At 48.8% G+C, this 17,843-nt stretch overlaps 2 protein-coding genes and 2 long non-coding RNA genes across 5 annotated transcripts in view; 2 read left to right on the top strand and 2 right to left on the bottom strand.

The window, feature by feature from the left end:
* Nucleotides 1-1,648, top strand: part of LOC309335146 — a 101,805-nt gene extending 100,157 nt beyond the window's left edge. Inside the window, exon 3 of the long non-coding RNA XR_014153394.1 lies at nt 1,453-1,648. This is a non-coding gene — a long non-coding RNA (uncharacterized lncRNA). The remainder of the gene's footprint in view (nt 1-1,452) is intronic.
* The window catches only part of LOC309334973 (tubulin alpha-1A chain), a 94,873-nt gene extending 79,160 nt beyond the window's left edge, over nt 1-15,713 (bottom strand). The window contains exon 1 of the mRNA XM_081849811.1: nt 15,591-15,713. Coding sequence (XP_081705937.1) covers nt 15,591-15,593 — 3 coding nt within the window. The 5' untranslated portion in view covers nt 15,594-15,713. The remainder of the gene's footprint in view (nt 1-15,590) is intronic.
* LOC309334976 (tubulin alpha-1C chain-like) lies at nt 4,680-15,724 on the bottom strand. Of its 2 annotated transcripts, none has more exons than XM_081849814.1 (4): nt 15,591-15,724; nt 10,040-10,262; nt 9,792-9,940; nt 4,680-5,759 (listed from the first exon to the last, which is right to left on the bottom strand). In XM_081849814.1, exons 1-4 carry the CDS (start codon nt 15,591-15,593, stop codon nt 4,785-4,787), a joined length of 1,350 nt encoding a protein of 449 aa, XP_081705940.1. In that variant the 5' UTR covers nt 15,594-15,724; the 3' UTR covers nt 4,680-4,784. The 2 variants fall into 2 exon arrangements, with proteins under 2 accessions (XP_081705940.1, XP_081705941.1); XM_081849815.1 differs by having other exon boundaries at nt 15,587-15,702.
* On the top strand, nt 13,341-14,907 carry LOC309335132. Its single transcript, XR_014153379.1, has 2 exons — nt 13,341-13,456; nt 13,489-14,907. It is a non-coding gene; the product is annotated as an uncharacterized lncRNA (long non-coding RNA).
* Nucleotides 15,725-17,843: the final 2,119 nt, after the last annotated feature.

Below are 17,843 nucleotides of genomic sequence, written 5' to 3'. Positions count from 1 at the left end.
GTGCAAAAGCATTGTGTCACTGGAGAAGGGGGGAAGTTAAGGAAGGAAGGGTGGGAGATTTGGGGTGGGGGATGTAGGGGTTGGGCAGGAAATGAATGAATTCCTGTAATCTTAATTGACTTTTTTTTTTTTTTTTTTTTTTTTTAGTAAATCAATTTGAAAACGTTTGGCCACAAATAGGAGGTTTAACGATCCAACAAACTCAATCACAGGGGCAAGTAAATAAGGAGTAGGAATAAATTTCTTTGCCACATCCGAATCAAGAGAGGTCATGCGAGGTCTGGACCAGTGCCTAGACTCAGAGGTGGGCTGCGTGATCGCCAGCAACAGGGTCTGAATCCTGCCAAGGTGGAAGCGCTGTGGGTGGGCAGTTAGCCAGTTTGGATCATTTGGTCCACGGGCTGCTTTGAGCGACATGCTACTCCCTCTGACCGAACAGGTTCACAGGCTGAGGGTGCTCCTAGATGACCTCAGGGGCGAGGAAGGCCTTTTCCTTCCCCACCCCCATAATTGTTTATTAAATTTTCTGTTTTACATTTTAGAATACAGTGGCGCCTCAGGTTACAAACACTTCGGGTTACAAACTCTGCTAACCCGGAAGTAGTACCTTGGGTTAAGAACTTTACCTCAGGATGAGAACAGAAATCGCGCAGCGGCAGCAGGAGGCCCCATTAGCTAAAGTGGTACCTCATGTTAAGAACAGTTTCAGGTTAAGAACAGACCTCCGGAACGAATTAAGTTCATAACCAGAAATACCACTGTATTCATTTAAACAACAGTGACTTCCCTTCTTCTCTTTCTGTGGTTCATTTTACGTAACATAAATCCCTGCATATTTTATATAAACTAAACCATTCAGTATTCCATTATTGCATCCATCAAAACTTATTTACACTGTTGAATTTATCTTATTGCTGCCAGAGTTTTCATATGTACACAATTTCCCCCCATATATTCAATAAATATTTTCCAATTTTCTTTAAACATATGTTCTTCTGGTTCTCTTATTCTATATGTTGGAATAGGTGCAGCTTGCAGACCTATCAGCTTAAAGTCTTTAGTTGGGACTTTGCTCGTTTTTCATTTTTAGGGATAACAAACCACGGGCCGCAGTAGTGGCATACATAAATAACCTTTTTTGACACATGGGAATTTCCATCTGAATTATCCCCAACGAAAAGCACTCTGGTGTTGTTTGGTTTTTTTTGGAAAGGTACTTTTAAACATTTTTTTTCAGTTAGCTATGAATTATTTCCCAATACAGTGATACCTCATGTTGCGAACTGTCCCCCTTATGAATTCTTTGGGTTACGTACTCCACTAACCCGGAAGTAGATGCCCCTTCTTGCGAACTTTGCCCCGGGATGTGAGCGGAAATTGCACTCCGGCGGCGCAACAGCAGCGGGAGGCGCCATTAGGAAAAGCGCACCTCATGTTATGAGCGGTTTCCAGTTACAGTGGTGCCTCGCAAGACGAAATTAATTCGTTCCACAAGTTTTTTCTTCTTGCGAGTTTTTCGTCTTGCGAAGCACGGTTTCCCATAGGAATGCATTGAAAATCAATTAATGCGTTCCTAGGGAGACCGCCTTCAGACCAGGTCCGGGGACAGTCTGTCCCCGGACCTCTTCTGAAGGCTGGGGGGGGGGGGAGAAGGACTGAAGGCTGGGGGGGGGGAAGCCCTTCTCCCGCCGCCAGCCTTCAGAAGAGTTCCTGCAGGGCTGCCTAGGCTGCGGATAGCAGCCTGCTGCCCGGTGCGAGGGACGCTCTGAAGCAGAGCGCCCCTCGTGCGGGGCAGACATTTGCAGCTTGGGGAGCCCTGCAGGACTTCCCCGCAGGGCTCTCCAAGCTGCGGATAGCAGCCTGCTGCCCCGCGTGAGGGGCGCTCTTAAGCAGAGCGCCCCTTGCGCGGGGCAGACATCTGCAGCTTGGGGAGCCCTGCAGGACTTCCCCGCAGGGCTCTCCAAGCTGCGGATAGCAGCCTGCTGCCCCGCGCGAGCGCCCCTCGCGCGGGGCAGACATTCGCAGCTTGGGGAGCCCTGCAGGACTTCCCCGCAGGGCTCTCCAAGCTGCGGATAGCAGCCTGCTGCCCCGCGCTCTGAAGCAGAGCGCCCCTTGCGCGGGGCAGACATCTGCAGCTTGGGGAGCCCTGCAGGACTTCCCCGCAGGGCTCTCCAAGCTGCGGATAGGGGCAGCAGGCTGCTATCCGCAGCTTGGAGAGCCCTGCGGGGAACTCTTCTGAAGGCTGGCGGGGGAGAAGGGCTTTTCCTCCCACCACCAGCCTTCAGTACAGCCTTCTGAATGTTGGCGGTGGGGAAGAAAAACCCTCCTCCCACTGCAAGCCCCGGGAACAGAGGAGAGGCGCTGCGCGCCTTCTCCTCTGTTCCCGGACCTCTCACCGCAAGCCTTCAGGACAGGTCCGGGAACAGAGGAGAAGACGCGCTGCGCTTCTCCGCTGTCCCCGGAGATTTCCCTATGGGCTTTCGTCTTGTGAAGCAAGCCCATAGGGAAATTCGTCTTGCGAAGCCGCTAAAAAATCGGAAAACCCTTTCGTCTTGCGGGTTTTTCGTTTAGCGAGGCATTCGTCTTGCGGGGCACCACTGTACGAACGGACCTCCGGAACAGATTAAGTTCGCAACTGGAGGTACCACTGTTCTCTTTTACAGGTCTACCACGTATGATAGAATGTACCCTCAGTCTCATTGCATCTCCAGCACGCATCAGTCAGTTTTATAGATCTTAGCAAGTCTACTCGGGAGTTAGATACCATCTGTATATCATTTTCAGGTAGTTCTCCTTCCAAGGAATAACATACTGTAAACTTCAGGCGGATTTTCCAAAGTTTCCCCCAGAGATTAAAATCTATATTATGTCCTGTATCTATTGCCCAATGTTTCATAGAGGCTTTGACAAGCTTGTTTCTTGTTTCCCAATCTAAGAACAGATTGTACATTTTAGATAAAAGTTTCTTTTGCAGAAGTTCTTTTTCAAATTGTGAGCTTTGGTCCAAAAAAAATAAAATAAAAAATATTTTAAACATTTCATGTAACTGATGATATTGTAGCCAGTCTATGAAATGGCTTCTTACACTTTCCATTGATTTCAGTTTAGGTTCCCCCTCTGTAAAATATAGCAATTCCCTGTAAGTTGCCCACTATCCATATTAACTCTCTTAATTGTAATAGCCTTAATAGCAGATAGCCATAATGGTGTTTTCCTTTCCAGATTTTTTGTTTTCTCCCAAACTCTATACAAATTCTGTAGAATATGGTTCATAAAACCTTTATATAAGAGGAAGTCGTGTTCCCAGGTCTGACTGGCAAGACAGCAATACAGCCATTCATGGACTGAGATAGATTGTCGACTATTGTAGCCTCTACAGTGGTGCCTTGCAAGACGAAAATAATTCGTTCCGCGAGTCTCTTCATCTTGCAGTTTTTTCATCTTGTGAAGCATCCCTATTAGCGGCTTAGCGGCTATTAGCAGCTTAGAAAAAGGGGGGGGGGAGGGGAAAAACTCGCAAGACGTTTTCGTCTTGCGAAGCAAGCCCATAGGGAAATTCGTCTTGCGAAGCGCCTCGAAAAACAGAAAACCCTTTCGTCTAGCGGGTTTTTCGTCTTGCGAGGCATTCGTCTTGCGGGGCACCACTGTATATTGGATTTCTGCAATACACCCTATGTGGGGCTGCCCCCTAGAAGCTGGAGCTAGCATAAAATGCAACTTGATTATTGACTGGGCTAGGTATAAAGTAACCTAACAAACAGAATGAATCTGATTAGTGCAATTGTATGGCACTAAGGAACAAATGGGACGCAAGTGGCACTGTGGGTTAAACCACAGAGCCTAGGGCTTGCTGATCAAAAGGGCAATGGGGTGAGCTCCCGTTGCTTGGTCCCTGCTGCTGCCAACCTAGCAGTTCGAAAGCACGTCAAAGTGCAAGTGTATAAATAGGTACCGCTCTGGTGGGAAGGTAAACAGTGTTTCCGCACACTGCTCTGGTTTGCCAGAAGCGGCTTAGTCATTCTGGCCACATGACCCAGAAGCTGTATGCCGGCTCCCTCGGCCAGTAAAGCGAGATGAGCGCTGCAACCCCAGAGTCGTCCGCAACTGGACCTAATGGTCAGGGGTCCCTTTACCTTTATTATTGGGCTATTGCTTTTATTTTTATTTTATATACTGTGATCTTTTTATGTGAACTGCCCTGAGACTTCCAGGTATAGGGTGTTATATAAATTCAACAAATAACAACAAGAGAAGTGCAAGTAACTTGTCTCTGGGACGGAGTCTGGCAGGGACTGATATAGGATGCCATCCTTGTTCTCTGGGTGACAGGGGCATATAAAGTGGTGCAGGCATGCACCCCATTTTCTGCTCTTCTAGATGTGGCAGCTATTTTGTTAAGCCATACTGCCAAGGCAGCCATCTTGTGTTACGCCCTCTCCACCACCAGCACACCCAGTTGTTGACCGACACCCATGGGACTTTGAATTCCAAATGTGCCTGCCTGTTCCCATTGTAGCCAGCCAGACACTGACGGGAAGCCCACAAACAGGGACAGGGGCATAATAGCCCTTTCTTGCTCATGTTCCTCAGCAACAGGGTTGCAGGCACATGGCTTCCAGTGCTGAACAACTCAGAAGGACAGGGCAGGGTTTGTTCTATAAAGAAAGGAACAAGACTGCTTTCAGCTAAACATTTTGTTTAATGAGTCTAACACAATGGGCAGCAGAAGGCATCCAGAAGGAGACAGGAGCGAGAAGTAGAAAACAAATGGATACAAACAGAAATCAGTATTCTTCGCCCTCGTCATCCCCATCGGCACTGTCTGCCCCAACCTCCTCGTAATCCTTCTCTAGGGCAGCCATGTCCTCCCGGGCCTCCGAGAACTCGCCTTCCTCCATCCCTTCCCCAACGTACCAGTGGACAAAGGCACGCTTGGCATACATCAGGTCAAACTTGTGGTCCAGGCGAGCCCAGGCCTCAGCAATGGCTGTGGTGTTGCTCAGCATGCAGACGGCACGCTGCACTTTGGCCAGGTCGCCCCCGGGGACCACCGTGGGGGGCTGGTAGTTGATACCAACCTTGAAACCGGTGGGGCACCAGTCCACAAACTGGATGCTACGTTTGGTCTTGATGGTGGCAATAGCAGCATTGACGTCTTTGGGGACGACGTCCCCACGGTACAACAGGCAGCAGGCCATGTATTTACCATGACGAGGGTCACATTTCACCAATTGGTTGGCCGGCTCAAAGCAAGCATTGGTGATCTCTGCTACCGTCAGCTGTTCATGGTAAGCTTTCTCAGCTGAGATGACCGGGGCGTAGGTGGCCAGGGGGAAGTGGATTCGGGGATAGGGCACCAGATTGGTCTGGAATTCTGTCAGGTCTACATTCAGGGCACCGTCAAATCGCAGGGAGGCCGTGATGGAGGACACAATCTGGCTGATAAGGCGGTTGAGATTGGTGTAAGTGGGACGCTCAATGTCCAGGTTCCTGCGGCAAATGTCATAGATGGCCTCATTGTCTACCATGAAGGCGCAGTCGGAGTGCTCCAGGGTGGTGTGGGTGGTCAGGATGGAGTTGTAGGGCTCGACGACAGCTGTGGAGACTTGGGGAGCTGGGTAGATGGAGAACTCTAGCTTGGACTTCTTGCCGTAGTCAACGGACAGGCGCTCCATCAGCAAGGAGGTGAACCCAGAGCCGGTGCCCCCACCAAAGCTGTGGAAGACCAGGAAGCCCTGGAGACCTGTGCATTGGTCGGCCTGTTGGAAAGAGAGAGGTTTTAAAAGATTCTCACAAGTCCTGACAAGGTCTTGCTGAAAAGCCTGCTTAGTCACTTAATATGGAGGCTACTGGCGGGTTGGAGAGAGTAAGAGTCTGCTTTTCACAAGATCATACAGCAGAAGGCAGTCTCTGCAGAAGGCTCCTAGGCAGTGCAGCAGAGACTTCTGAATGGGATAAAGGAGAGGGGGACAGAGACACTGAGCCTCAGTTAATACTATGTCCCTGTAGCTTCCAGACAACTATGGTCTGTAATTCAAGGGCTAGATCTTATACTGAGAACATCTCAACCATTAAGCTCCCCTTCTTAGACCAACTGGTCCTGGTAAATTAATGCCTATGCTACTCCTGCCCCAGCTCTTAGCTTTGGAGGACAGATCAATCTGACCGCAGAAATCATTGCATGATCACACCGCCTCCTCTGCTACTGGGGGTGTGGAGAGAGCAAAATCCAATTTCCTTGAAGATGGCATATTCCCCCGGTAGCCAACCTAGTGTCCTCCAAAGGCTGTGGGGTCTATCTCCCATCAACCCAAGCAGTCTTGGCACTCACCGCCTTGTGAGGTGGTAAGCAATGATGGGGATTGTAGTCTAACAACGTCCGGAGGTCACAATGCTAGCTACGGTAACTCTGTTGTAGCAGAAGATAATCTCAGTGTAGTGCCCCATGGACCTTTGCTTATTTGATCCTAACACTAATTCAATAATTTAGGATCACAACACAAGGAGACTATTCTTTAAGATTATCTCCTTCCCACCCACAAGGCTTACCCTTCAACATAACTGCCCGTGAGTTGTTGCCTGAGCACTGCACCACGGCCACACATCAAGGACAGACAGACCTTGTATGATCAATCTCCTTCCTCTCTTTTGTTCAACTTGGGAGTTACCAACCTGAGCAACATCCAAAATTGGGACACAGGGGCTGAAACAAATTATCTTTTGCACCCCATTGGGTCCATCTGCATAAGGCATGGATGGGAACCCATGGCTTACATACATTGCTGGACTCAAATTAAAATAGCTCATGGTCTGGGATGACAGGGACATTTTTGCTTAACCATTTCCAGAAGGCCAAAGCTTCCTTACCCATGAAGTAAGGCAGTGTTTCCCAACCTTGTGCCTCCAGCTGTTTTCAGACTACAATTCCCATCATCCCTTGCCAGTGGTCTTGCTAGTCAGGGATGATGGGAGTTGTAGTTCAAAAACAGCTGGAGGCACAAGGTTGGGAAACACTGAAGTAAGGAATGGTATTAATCAAAGTCTCCCTCTGAACAATGCTCATTTTACAGGAGAAGACCACTGAAGCCACGAGGTAAGCCATGAAGCATGTGAATGATAATAATTCTTCAAGCTGCGGTTTATATAAGGCACCAGGACCCTCGTACCTATGGGACCGCCCCACGGAGAGCCTCAAGGTCCATAAATAGCAACACCCTAGAAGTCCTGGGCCCTAAGGAAGTTAAATTAGCTTCAACCAGAGCCAGGGCCTTTTCAACACTGGCTCCGGCCTGGTGGAACGCTCTGCCTCATGAGACCAGGGCCCTGCAGGATCTGATTTCTTTCTGCAGGGCCTGTAAGACAGAGTTGTTCTTCCTGGCCTTTGGCTTGGAGCCAATTTGATTCCCTCCCCCCCCCTTTTTTTCTTTTCCTTTCCTCCTGTGGTGAGGCTGCATTTTAATATTTTAATGTTGTATTTTAATTTTGTTTTTAAGTTGTATTTGTTCAACTTGTTTTTATTATAGCTTGTTAGCCCCCCTGAGCCCGGCAATGGCTGGAGAGGGCAGGGTATAAATAAAAATTATTATTATTATTAAATCATGAAGCCCCATTTTAGAGCTAGAGATCAATGAGTCTCAGCAATCTCCAACTTCCTGGGAAAGGGCAACTATGCTTATGATTGCCTATAAAAGCATGTTACCAGCCCCTCACCTCAATACGACAAGCAGATTAACAGCTTGACTGCATGCATTTTTACTCAGTTATTGTTCTTTAGCCTTAAAGGAACAGGGTGCCTATCAGCATACGCAGAGCAGTTTCCCCTCCAAATATTTATGAGAAACTACAGCCTGTACAATCCTACCTCTTCAACTCTTGCTAAAGATAAAGAGCAGAGCTAACAGTCTCCCATACAGATAAGCCCAAGAGCTTTTATCTTCAGAAACTCAACAATGCCACTCCTGGCTTCCTTAAACTGTACAATTCCCCACCCCCACAACTCTCTGTGCTTGTTTTATTTCCATAGGCTGAAAGATTAGAATTTAAATAACAAGGTTCCTGTGAGCACATTCTCAGCCTAGGAATTTTATTTTCCCATGACTAGAGCTATAGAGAGAACTCTTCCACTTTACACAAAGCTCTATTTCTGCTTTTCTAACCAAGCAATCCTTTCTTTGGGTGGCATCCAAGTAAATAATTATGCGAGCTGAAAAACTTTGGCTTGCACAATGGAACTCGCCCCTTCCCCCCACGCGCACCCCAAAATACGATCCAGGTGGCTTGAGGAACCCCCGGAACAGTTTCTGGGGTGAAAAGGGGAGGGAAGTCTCATTGTGAAAGTGTTCTGCTTGAGCTAGGGGTTACTTAGTACTATTTTGGATATTATTCCTTTGCTATTCATGGAGTCGGTGTGTGGGAGATCCCACCTGCAAGTGAAACGGAACAAAGGCTCATTGAAGAGCTGCCACCAAGCTCCAGGAGAAGCAGAGAAAACAGAAGCACAGCTTCATACAGGCAAAAAGAACCAAAAACTTGAGATTAAGCCGCAAAAAAGAAAAGACTCCAATTTGTGTGGCCACCCCCACCCCACCCCCCAAAATAAGATGCGCACCTTTGCTTGGAATATTGTGCATGTAGCGATGGGGAAAAGCATTCCCAAATGCAGTCTAGGACTAGAGACCAAGGGCTTCCTCTCACAAAAATCCACTCCAGGTTTTTCCTGCAAGCCCAATTTTGGCAGCTGTAGAGTGACATTCCTCTCTTGCCTGCCAAGATCAAAGAATTTGCCTTCTGAGGCTGTATGAGGGCAGGCAGGGGAGGAGAAGCACTGCACATTCAGATTTGGAGTTGGGGTTTTTTAAGTCTATCTCAAGCATCCTTTCCTTTGTCTTTAGAAGATCCTGTGAAGACCACCTTTCCGCAGAAGGCTCCTAGGCAGTGCAGCATGGGATGAAGGAGAGGGGGGAAGAAACACTGAGCCTCGCTTAATACTATGTCCCTGTAGCTTCCAGACAACTATGGCCTGTTAAATTCAAGGGCTAGACCTTATATGGAGGACAACTCAACCATTAAATGCCCCTTCTTAGACCAACTGGTCCTGCTAAATTTATGCCTATGCTACTCCTGCCCCAGCCTTTGGCTATGGAAGACAGATCAAAATGACTGCACAAATTATTGCATGATCACACTACTACCTCTGCTATCCTAAGCTCTTTGGGGGAAAGCAGGATACAGTGCATGTGAAGTATTAATTAGCAGCAGTGTACAACTGAGTATGCAATTTATTCTTGCCTTTAAGAGGGTGAAGGAAAACGGCAGACTTGCACAAACAGTACAGGCAGGGAGGACCTGCTCAAAAGTTTAACACAGCTTGGACATAAAGCAAAACCTGCAACAAAATGTTGCAGTGGGAGGAGTGGGAGGGGTGTCAGGATCCCCCCCCCTTTGCCATTCCATTCCCCTCTCCCCTTTGGTTTTATATTTTCTCCTCCTAGCACATAGAATTCTATGGACTCCAAGCACACTCAGTGTTCAATTCTCAATTTTGGAGGGTCCACATTTATCCTTTTTTTAAAGGGTTTTGTCTATTTATGAAAAGCTGGCCTTTCCCTGTTAACACGGGCAGTGCTTTTTCTTGCTACAACCATGCTCACAGCCGGAACAGAGGAAACAAGAAGGAACATATTAAAGAAATGTCCTTCCCCCATTTATAACGGGTGTTTTTGTGAAACATCTTTCCTGTTGTGTTTAGAAGCCCCTTCCCCCAGTCTCGCAGACTGCAGACGTCAACTCACCAGCTTCCGTATCCTGTCAAGGACCAGGTCAATGATCTCCTTGCCAATGGTGTAGTGGCCCCTGGCGTAATTGTTGGCAGCATCCTCCTTGCCAGTGATGAGCTGCTCGGGGTGGAAGAGCTGGCGGTAGGTGCCAGTGCGCACCTCATCTGTGGAGAGAAGCAAGTGGAAGCATCAAGACCTCTGGCATCCCTCCTGTAGACACAAAACATAGCTAGAAAGCTATTAGAAGTGCCTTGTTTGCTCACCAATCACAGTTGGTTCCAAGTCCACAAAGACAGCCCTGGGCACATGCTTTCCAGCTCCCGTCTCACTGAAGAAAGTGTTGAAGGAGTCGTCTCCTCCCCCAATGGTCTTGTCACTGGGCATCTGCCCATCAGGCTGGATGCCATGCTCCAGACAGTAGAGCTCCCAGCAGGCATTGCCAATCTGGACTCCGGCTTGGCCAACATGGATGGAGATGCACTCACGCTGCAAAGAGAAGCAGTTAAAATGAATGCATACATCCTTCTTCAATGCAGACACACACCCCAGAGACCTGGAACTCCCCTGTCCAATGTTATTTTTAAATCCCCCATTCTTACCGCTGCGTCTTAAGTGTGAGTTTAGAGCCTGCCTTCAGAACTGCAGAAAGGAATGAAGTGATATATCTAGAGCAGTTTGTGCATGCACACACTGACTAAGACGTACTAGTCGGTAGTGGTGCCGCAGTCTAAACCACTGAGCCGCTTGGGCTTGCCGATCAGAAGTTAGGGGTTCAAATCCCGGTGACGGGGCGATCTCTTGTTACTCGGTCCCACCTCCTGCCAACCTAGCAGTTTGAAAGAACACCAGTGCAAGTAGATAAATAGGTACCGCTGTAGCGGGGAGGTAAACAGCATTTCCATGCGCTCTGGTGTCCTGTTGCTCCAGAAGTGGTTTGGTCATGCTGCCACATGACGCAGAAAGCTGTCTGTGGACAATAGCTGGCTCTCCCGGCCTGAAAGCGAGATGAGCTCTGGAACCCCATAGTCACCTTTGACTGGACTTAACCATCCAGGGGTCCTTTAACTTTTCCTAATCTACTAGGAAGTAAGCAGCTAATGAATTGCCCACAATGCAATATCATCATCTCCAAGGCAGAGCTGCCATGGGACCGCTCAGAATAAGCCATCCCCCATCCTGCCCCACTTCTGTGGCCTCAAACTTGCAGAATTCAAAGTGTGTTTCTAGAAATTGTGCTTTAACCACAGATTTTTAGAACACCGTATGCCAAAGACCCAGAAACCGGAATGCAAACAAAATCCATTGCCTAGGAAATAAGACATGTGGAAAATTCACTCACTTTCTTAAAGCTAAGCTGATAATACTGGGGAGTCATTTAAAGTTGTCCACATGCCAGTCTGTTGTGACTTTAATCCATTTTTTGATGATTGATAAGGAGAAAGTGGCTTGTGACAGCTTTGGAAGCCAACAGCTTTTACCCAGAAACTGTTGGTGAAAACTAATTCTCCCCCATCATCCTATCTGAAGAGAAGGGAACTCTTAAACGAGACGTCAGCACCTACAGAATGGGATACCTCATTTTTCCTTTAGAAAGGGCAGGCCTTTGTGATGTCTAAAATGTACAAGATGTTGGAATGAGAGACAAAACATAAACTGGGCAATAGGTATTTGTCATAATGTAGAAATGGAAGCACGGGAATAATTATGGAATACGGATATAAAATTTACAGTATGTTATGGTTTAAGAGAAAATTCTATGAAAATGTTATATAGATGGCACCTAGTACAGGCATATCCAATTCTCTAGAGACTGCGATCTACTCCCATTGCCCACAGTTGTTGAGCTTTTTTGGGGGTTCCTGAGTGCCCTGAGTCTCTCACCCCTAAAAACACAGGCCCTGAAGGATCTTCACTGGCTCCCAGTTCAAAGTGTTGGTGACTTTTAAAGCCCTAAAGGCTTTGGCCCAGTATACCTGAAACAGCGTCTGCACCCCCATCGTTCAGCCCGGACAATGAGGTCCAGCACCAAGGGCCTTCTGGCAGTTCCCTCCATGCGAGAAGTGAGGTTACAGGGAACCAGGCAGAGGGCCTTCTTGGTGGTGGTGCCCGCCCTGTGGAACACCCTCCCATCAAATGTCAAACAAACAACTATCTGACTTTTAGAAGACATCTGAAGGCAGTCCTGTTTAGGGAAGTTTTTAATGGTTGACATTTCATTATGTTTTCATATGTGCTGGAAGCTGCCCACAGTGGCTGGGAAAACCTAGCAGATGGGTGGGGAATAACAAAACAACAACAACAACAACAACAACAACAGGGACAGTAGTCATTGCAGTTTATTTGTACAGTGGTACATCGGGTTAAGTACTTAATTCGTTCTGGAGGTCCATTCTTGAAACCTGAAACTGTTCTTAACCTGAAGCACCACTTTAGCTAATGGGGCCTCCCGCTGTTGCCGTGCCGCCGGAGCACGATTTGTGTTCTCATCCTGAAGCAAAGTTCTTAACCCGAGGCACTATTTCTGGGTTAGTGGAGTCTGTAACCTGAATCGTATTTAACCCAAGGTACCACTGTATTTTCCACAAGTGAACTCCCAGTATTTGGAAGCCTGAAGCGTTATATAGAACCGCAACAATATTGTCCCTTCTTAAGCTTCATAAACCTACTTGAACATGCAGACAGTGAGATAAACGAGCAGGAGAGACAGACTGAAGTGTGAGGTAGTAGTCTTGTCCCCTGGGTAGGAAAGAGGTCCTACCTCGGACTAGCCAGATGAGCTTGGCCAAGGGTGTGCAATAGGACCAACCGATTCCCTACACGACAACACTAACTCAACCCTGAAGCACCAATTGTATGCAAGACACTGTTACTCATTCCTAATCGGCACTGCAGGCTTTGGGTGTGACTCAAACAACCCGGTGCCTGTTGAGTCATTGTGTCTGCTGCAGCAGCACAATGTATCCCCCAGGACTATAAAATCTGTATAGTATCACATTTTGCCTCATGCTTTAGGTTACACAAACGCAGCAAATACAGAGTTGCCATATTTCAAGAGTAAAAACCAGCACACCCTGAAAGTTGTTGAGTGTTGTTTTTTTTGAAAACGACTGAAATTTCTGAACTATCCAGGACAAAGCAGCCCTAGCAAATATAACTTGCTTTTTGATAGGAGAATCAGGGGATTATGGGTCCTAATGGGGGGGAGCAACTGCCCCCACCCCAAACACCCATGACTACAGGCACTGTGCTCAAAGTTGTTCCATTGGTCAAAAGAACTAAGGCCTGGAGATTATAGGAGTGCTGGAGTTTAAGAGAGACAAGGTTCCTAGCCTGCTCATGCTTGCTTCTTCGGATAGCTCATCCAGATGCTAATGAGTTGATGTTTCAGAGCCAGCTCTTTTGAACTCCCAACAGGATTTGGCTTGTTTTAGCTAGTTGCTGCCAGCGAAGAGCTAGGCAGAAGAGGCCCAAGGCCTCGCCAACACAGGCAATTGAGTGCTAGGCAACTGAGCCCCATTATCCTTCCCACAAGGGGGAGAGCAAGGAGCCGATTTGGTTTGCATTATTAGCCAGCCTCAGTTTCTGGAACCCACAACACTAGGATCAGGGTTCCAAAGGGGGTTAACGTGTCTCTCCGACAAGTTGTGGGGCACAGAGAATGATTTTGCACAGGGCTCCAGGTTTACCAACAGGCAGCGTGCAAGACAGGGAGGCAAACAAAAGCAAACCAGAGCAAGATGATTCTAGTTTTGTTTCTGTTCCCCATAAGTGTTCTACAAAGGCAACATGGATAGTAGGCAGGTGAGAGGCAGTGCCACTCCTTGGATCAACTGCAAGGTGGGAGACTTGGGGCTGGGGGGGCAATGCACCATTTGCCCTGGGGATCAGACTCCACTGCCAACAGGCGGAGGTATCTTTTTCATGATATCTGGTGTAAGGATACACCCTTAATTTCCTCCAGTTATTCAGATTTGAAAAAAATCCAGTTTTGTTTCCAGGCTCCAGTTACTCAGATTTAACACAAAAAATTAAGAGTCTACTCAACAGCTCGGTTTTGAGTAAGCTCTTAATATAAAAACAACTGATGCTGGAACTGCATCTTTGTATTTCAACTGAGCCACAAAATGAAGCTGTTATGCCTTTTGAAGATCTGTCCCTCCTAACTCACTTTGGCTGAACAAGCCTTGCTTTCCAGCAACTTTTAAGCCATTTTGCCCTGCCTGCTGGTAGCTGGACATTATGCAATGCCACATAATGCCCCGTCTATGCAGTAGCTATTTGCCAGAGCCAAGCTTTGCAGCTGGCAAGTTCAAACTTGGTCACTTTTGCTTTCAAGATGGGACCCAACCCCAAAAAGGATTACCTTGCCTAAGGATGCCTCTTAAGCGCAACCTAAGCCGCTTAGCCTGGCTGATTTGCAATGGGCATTTGGGGACAAGAGTGTGTGTTTATTTTTTCTTGCATGAGGGGTGGGGGGCAGGATTGGTTTGCAGCGTTTCCTTGTTTTGCCAACAGGCAAATGAAGCGCACAAGGTTCTGCGTTCAACCGCCCGGGGAAATGACGCAACAAGCTGGTTATTCAACAAGGCTCTTCCCGCGCGTTCTCTCTGGCGGGCTGCTCGCCTTGGACTCTCGGCTTTCCAACTCTGCTTGGAAGAAGTGACTCAACACGTAGTTAAGGAAGCAAGAAAAAAAGTTCTGGACATGGGCGTAACCAGGAATTTTGTGGGGCGGGGGAAGCAGGCCTTTTGTCAGGGGGACAAAACCTACGTGATTCGTCACTTAAGTATTTCTATTGTTTTACTTGATCTGGGGGGCGGGCAGCTGCCCTCACCTACCCCCCCCCCCGCTACGCACATGGGTGTGGAAGAGGCTGCCATGCGGGGCTTAAGCGGCCACATCCTGCTGCTTAAGGTTCCGGAAGCACGCTTCCGGAGGATTTTTGGCAAATGACCTTGTGTTCCATAGGCCCATTTCCCAGAAAGGGTAAATCGAGGCGCACAGACTATTCAGATATTCTCATCGCCTAGTTTGGTAGCGACTGGACTAAGCAACGCACCCCAGAACCCGCTTCCTGCACTGATCTTAACAAGCCCCGTAGAGATGCAATTGAATCCCAACCGCACCCCCCCCCGCAAAAAAAATTATCAGAACCCGGGCAAATGAGGCAACTTATGCTTCTAAATGGCGCGTTAAAGGTTAAAGAGACGAGTAAGGCCATTTAGGGGATTTTCCTACACCAAGGAAGCTGGGCGTCCCACCGCGTGCGCGCAAGCTTCAGGCCAATCGCTCCCTTCGCTCCCCCAACCCATTGCGCGGAAACGACTCGGGCAACGCTCCTCCGGATGTGCGCACACGCAGCCAAGCGGACACGTGTCTCCGCGGCGCGATTTCCTACACGCGGAAACGCTCTTCCCGGCAGCCGGGGGGTGGCGCTCCCCACCGGGATGGAGCTCCTCCAGGGACAACGAGGGAGAAGAAGGCATCGCTGCCTCGCCAGCGCCTTTTGGCCCCCATCCGCTCCTCGACACCCGCGTCCCGGGAGCCCCGAGCTGGCTACCGACACCCACAGGGCGCAGCTCCCTCGCCCCACACCCCATGGCCCTGGATGCCCGAGCACCCACAAAATTCCCCGTGGAGAGCACCCACTCCTCTGGGTGCCAGGGCCATGCACGTCGCATGGGCACCCACGCTTGTGGGGCCAAGTTGGCACCGCTGCCCCCCACCCAGCCTCGCTTTCCTGGTCCCCAGGCACGAACCCCGGGGAAACCTTTGTCTCCAAGCCGCCTCCTCCTCCTCCTCCTCGCTACTTACCATGTTTCCTCGACTGCAAGGAAGCAAAAAAGCAACGAAGCGGGAGAAGGAGGAACCGAGTCTTCCTCACTAGTCGACCCGTTGAGGGAGCCGCCGGTGAGCCAAAACTTCGTCCGAACTGCGGGACGGGTTGGGGCGGGGCCTTTTATAGGGCAGGGGCGGGGCTTGGCGGAGGGAGAAGGAGGCGCCCTGCCCCGCCCCTTCACCGGCCCCTGATTGGTGGGTTCGAATTTTCCGAAAGGGGAAGGCGGGCGGGTCAGCGAATGAGGAGGGGAGAAGCGGCTACCGCCATGAATGGAGCGGGGGGGGGGGAGGACAAGGACCCCGTTTTTCACAGAGGAATTCATAGGAGCTAAGGGCGTAGCCAAGGGGAGAGCAGCTGCCCCCTTTATAGATCAATAAAAATACTTAACTAAGGTTCTGTGCCCCCCACCAAAAATTTGGCCCTCCAACAAAATATCTGAGCCCCCCCCCAATTGATGGCAGGGGTGCCAACTTGAATAAAATAAGACATCGATCACGTGGCATGGTGCATGCACACCATTTGAATGGCAATGCCTATAAACTGGGGTGGGGGGCCTAAGCCCCTTAAATATTTTATTGAAGTGGGTCCGAAATCCCCTCGGCCCCTAAGAGTTGATGGACATTGCCATTCAAATAGTGTGCGTGCACCGTGCCACGTGATCGAGGATGTGAGGCGGGGCTTACCTGGTCCCCCCCCCACTCCAAATGTTTCATTCAAGTAGGTTTGCCATATTTCAAAAAAGTAAAAACCAGGACGCCCCCAAAACCGTCGAGCTTTTTCTTACCAAAGCACTTTAAAAACCCCGCGATTTGTCAAAGATCCAGGACAAAGATGCGCTTTTTAGAGATCCCCACCCCCCCGGTCAATCCCCCCCCCCGTAATGTCCGGGGCGATCCGGACGTGTGACAGCCTTACTTTAAGTAGGCAACCCCCCCCCCCACCATATAGTTGTTCAAAAAGTGGAAGCCTGTTTATTTTGAAACTCAATTCCAACCTAACAAGAGGGATATTCGTGGGGCTTAACAGACCGTTATTCTTCCGGCAGGCAATTAAATGTGTTGGACAAAAAGCGACCCGCCCCTGCGCAAGTTGCGCAAAATGCGCGTTGCGCCCTCGCTCTTCCCGCCGGTATCTATTTCCTGCTGCGCCCCATTGGTAGTGATGCGTGCGGGATGTGGGGTGGGGGGCAGCGCATGGGCGTAACCAAGGGGGGGGGTCGGGAGGTGCATCTGCCCCCCCCCAAATAATCAATAAAAATCAGTAAAACCACACAGCTGAAGTTCTGCCTTCTCCTAGCAAAAAGCTTTCTCCCCCCCAACAAAGGACCTGCCCTCCCCCCGACAAAAATCCTGGCTACGCCCATAGGGCAGCTACGGGGGATGGAGATCCGGAAGGGGTGATGAATGAGGTAATTGAGGGAGGAGCCCAAGAAGAACAACGAAGGAGGAATCAGCCGGGTTGGGAGCAGCTGGCGAGCGACAGTTTTCCGCGATTCCTGCTTCGGAAATGCCGGCGCTGCACATTCCAGAGGGAAAGCCCTGCTGGTGCGCTCCAACGAAAGACACACACACAAAGATGGGTGGGAAGAGGCTAGTGAGGTATCGGAGCAGCGCTTCTCAAACTTTTTTCCCCTGTGCGCCGCACTTTCAGAATAAAAAAATAGATTTTTTTTCTTTATTTATTATTATTTATTTATTATAAATATTTTTTATAATATTATAAATATTATAAATATTATTTATAATATTATAAATATTATAAATATTATTTATTAATTTATTGCTAAAGAAATAACATGGGGGTGGGGGAAAGGAAACAACTCATTTTTTTAACCCACCCGTTTTTACAAATGCCATTTCCATTCAAATGTAATCAATTTTATACACACACACACACACAAACATATATATATATATAAGGTAAAGGGACCCCTGACCATTAGGTCCAGTCATGGCCGACTCTGGGGTTGTGCCGCTCATCTTGCTTTATTGGCCGAGGGAGCCGGCGTACAGCTTCCAGGTCATGTGGCCAGCATGACTAAGCCACTTTTGGCGAACCAGAGCAGCGCACGGAAACGCCGTTTACCTTCCCGCCGGAGCAGTACCTATTTATCTACTTGCACTTTGACGTGCTTTGAGCTCACCCCGTCGCAGGGATTTGAACCGCCAACCTTCTGATCGGCAAGTCCTAGGCTCTGTGGTTTAACCCACAGCGCCACCCGCATCCAT

This window comes from Podarcis erhardii (genome assembly GCF_964252035.2).
Source record: "Podarcis erhardii genome assembly, chromosome: 2".
Lineage (NCBI taxonomy): Eukaryota > Metazoa > Chordata > Lepidosauria > Squamata > Lacertidae > Podarcis > Podarcis erhardii.
This window is presented reverse-complemented; position numbering and strand designations above follow the sequence as displayed.

Excerpts from the sequence above, each read along its gene's own strand:
- LOC309334976 (XM_081849814.1), bottom strand. Across the intron at positions 9,941-10,039 it reads CTTGGAACCAACTGTGATTG|ATGAGGTGCGCACTGGCACC; the intron begins GTGAGCAAACAA and ends TTCTCTCCACAG. Across the intron at positions 5,760-9,791 it reads TTGACAGGATACGGAAGCTG|GCCGACCAATGCACAGGTCT; the intron begins GTGAGTTGACGT and ends TCTTTCCAACAG.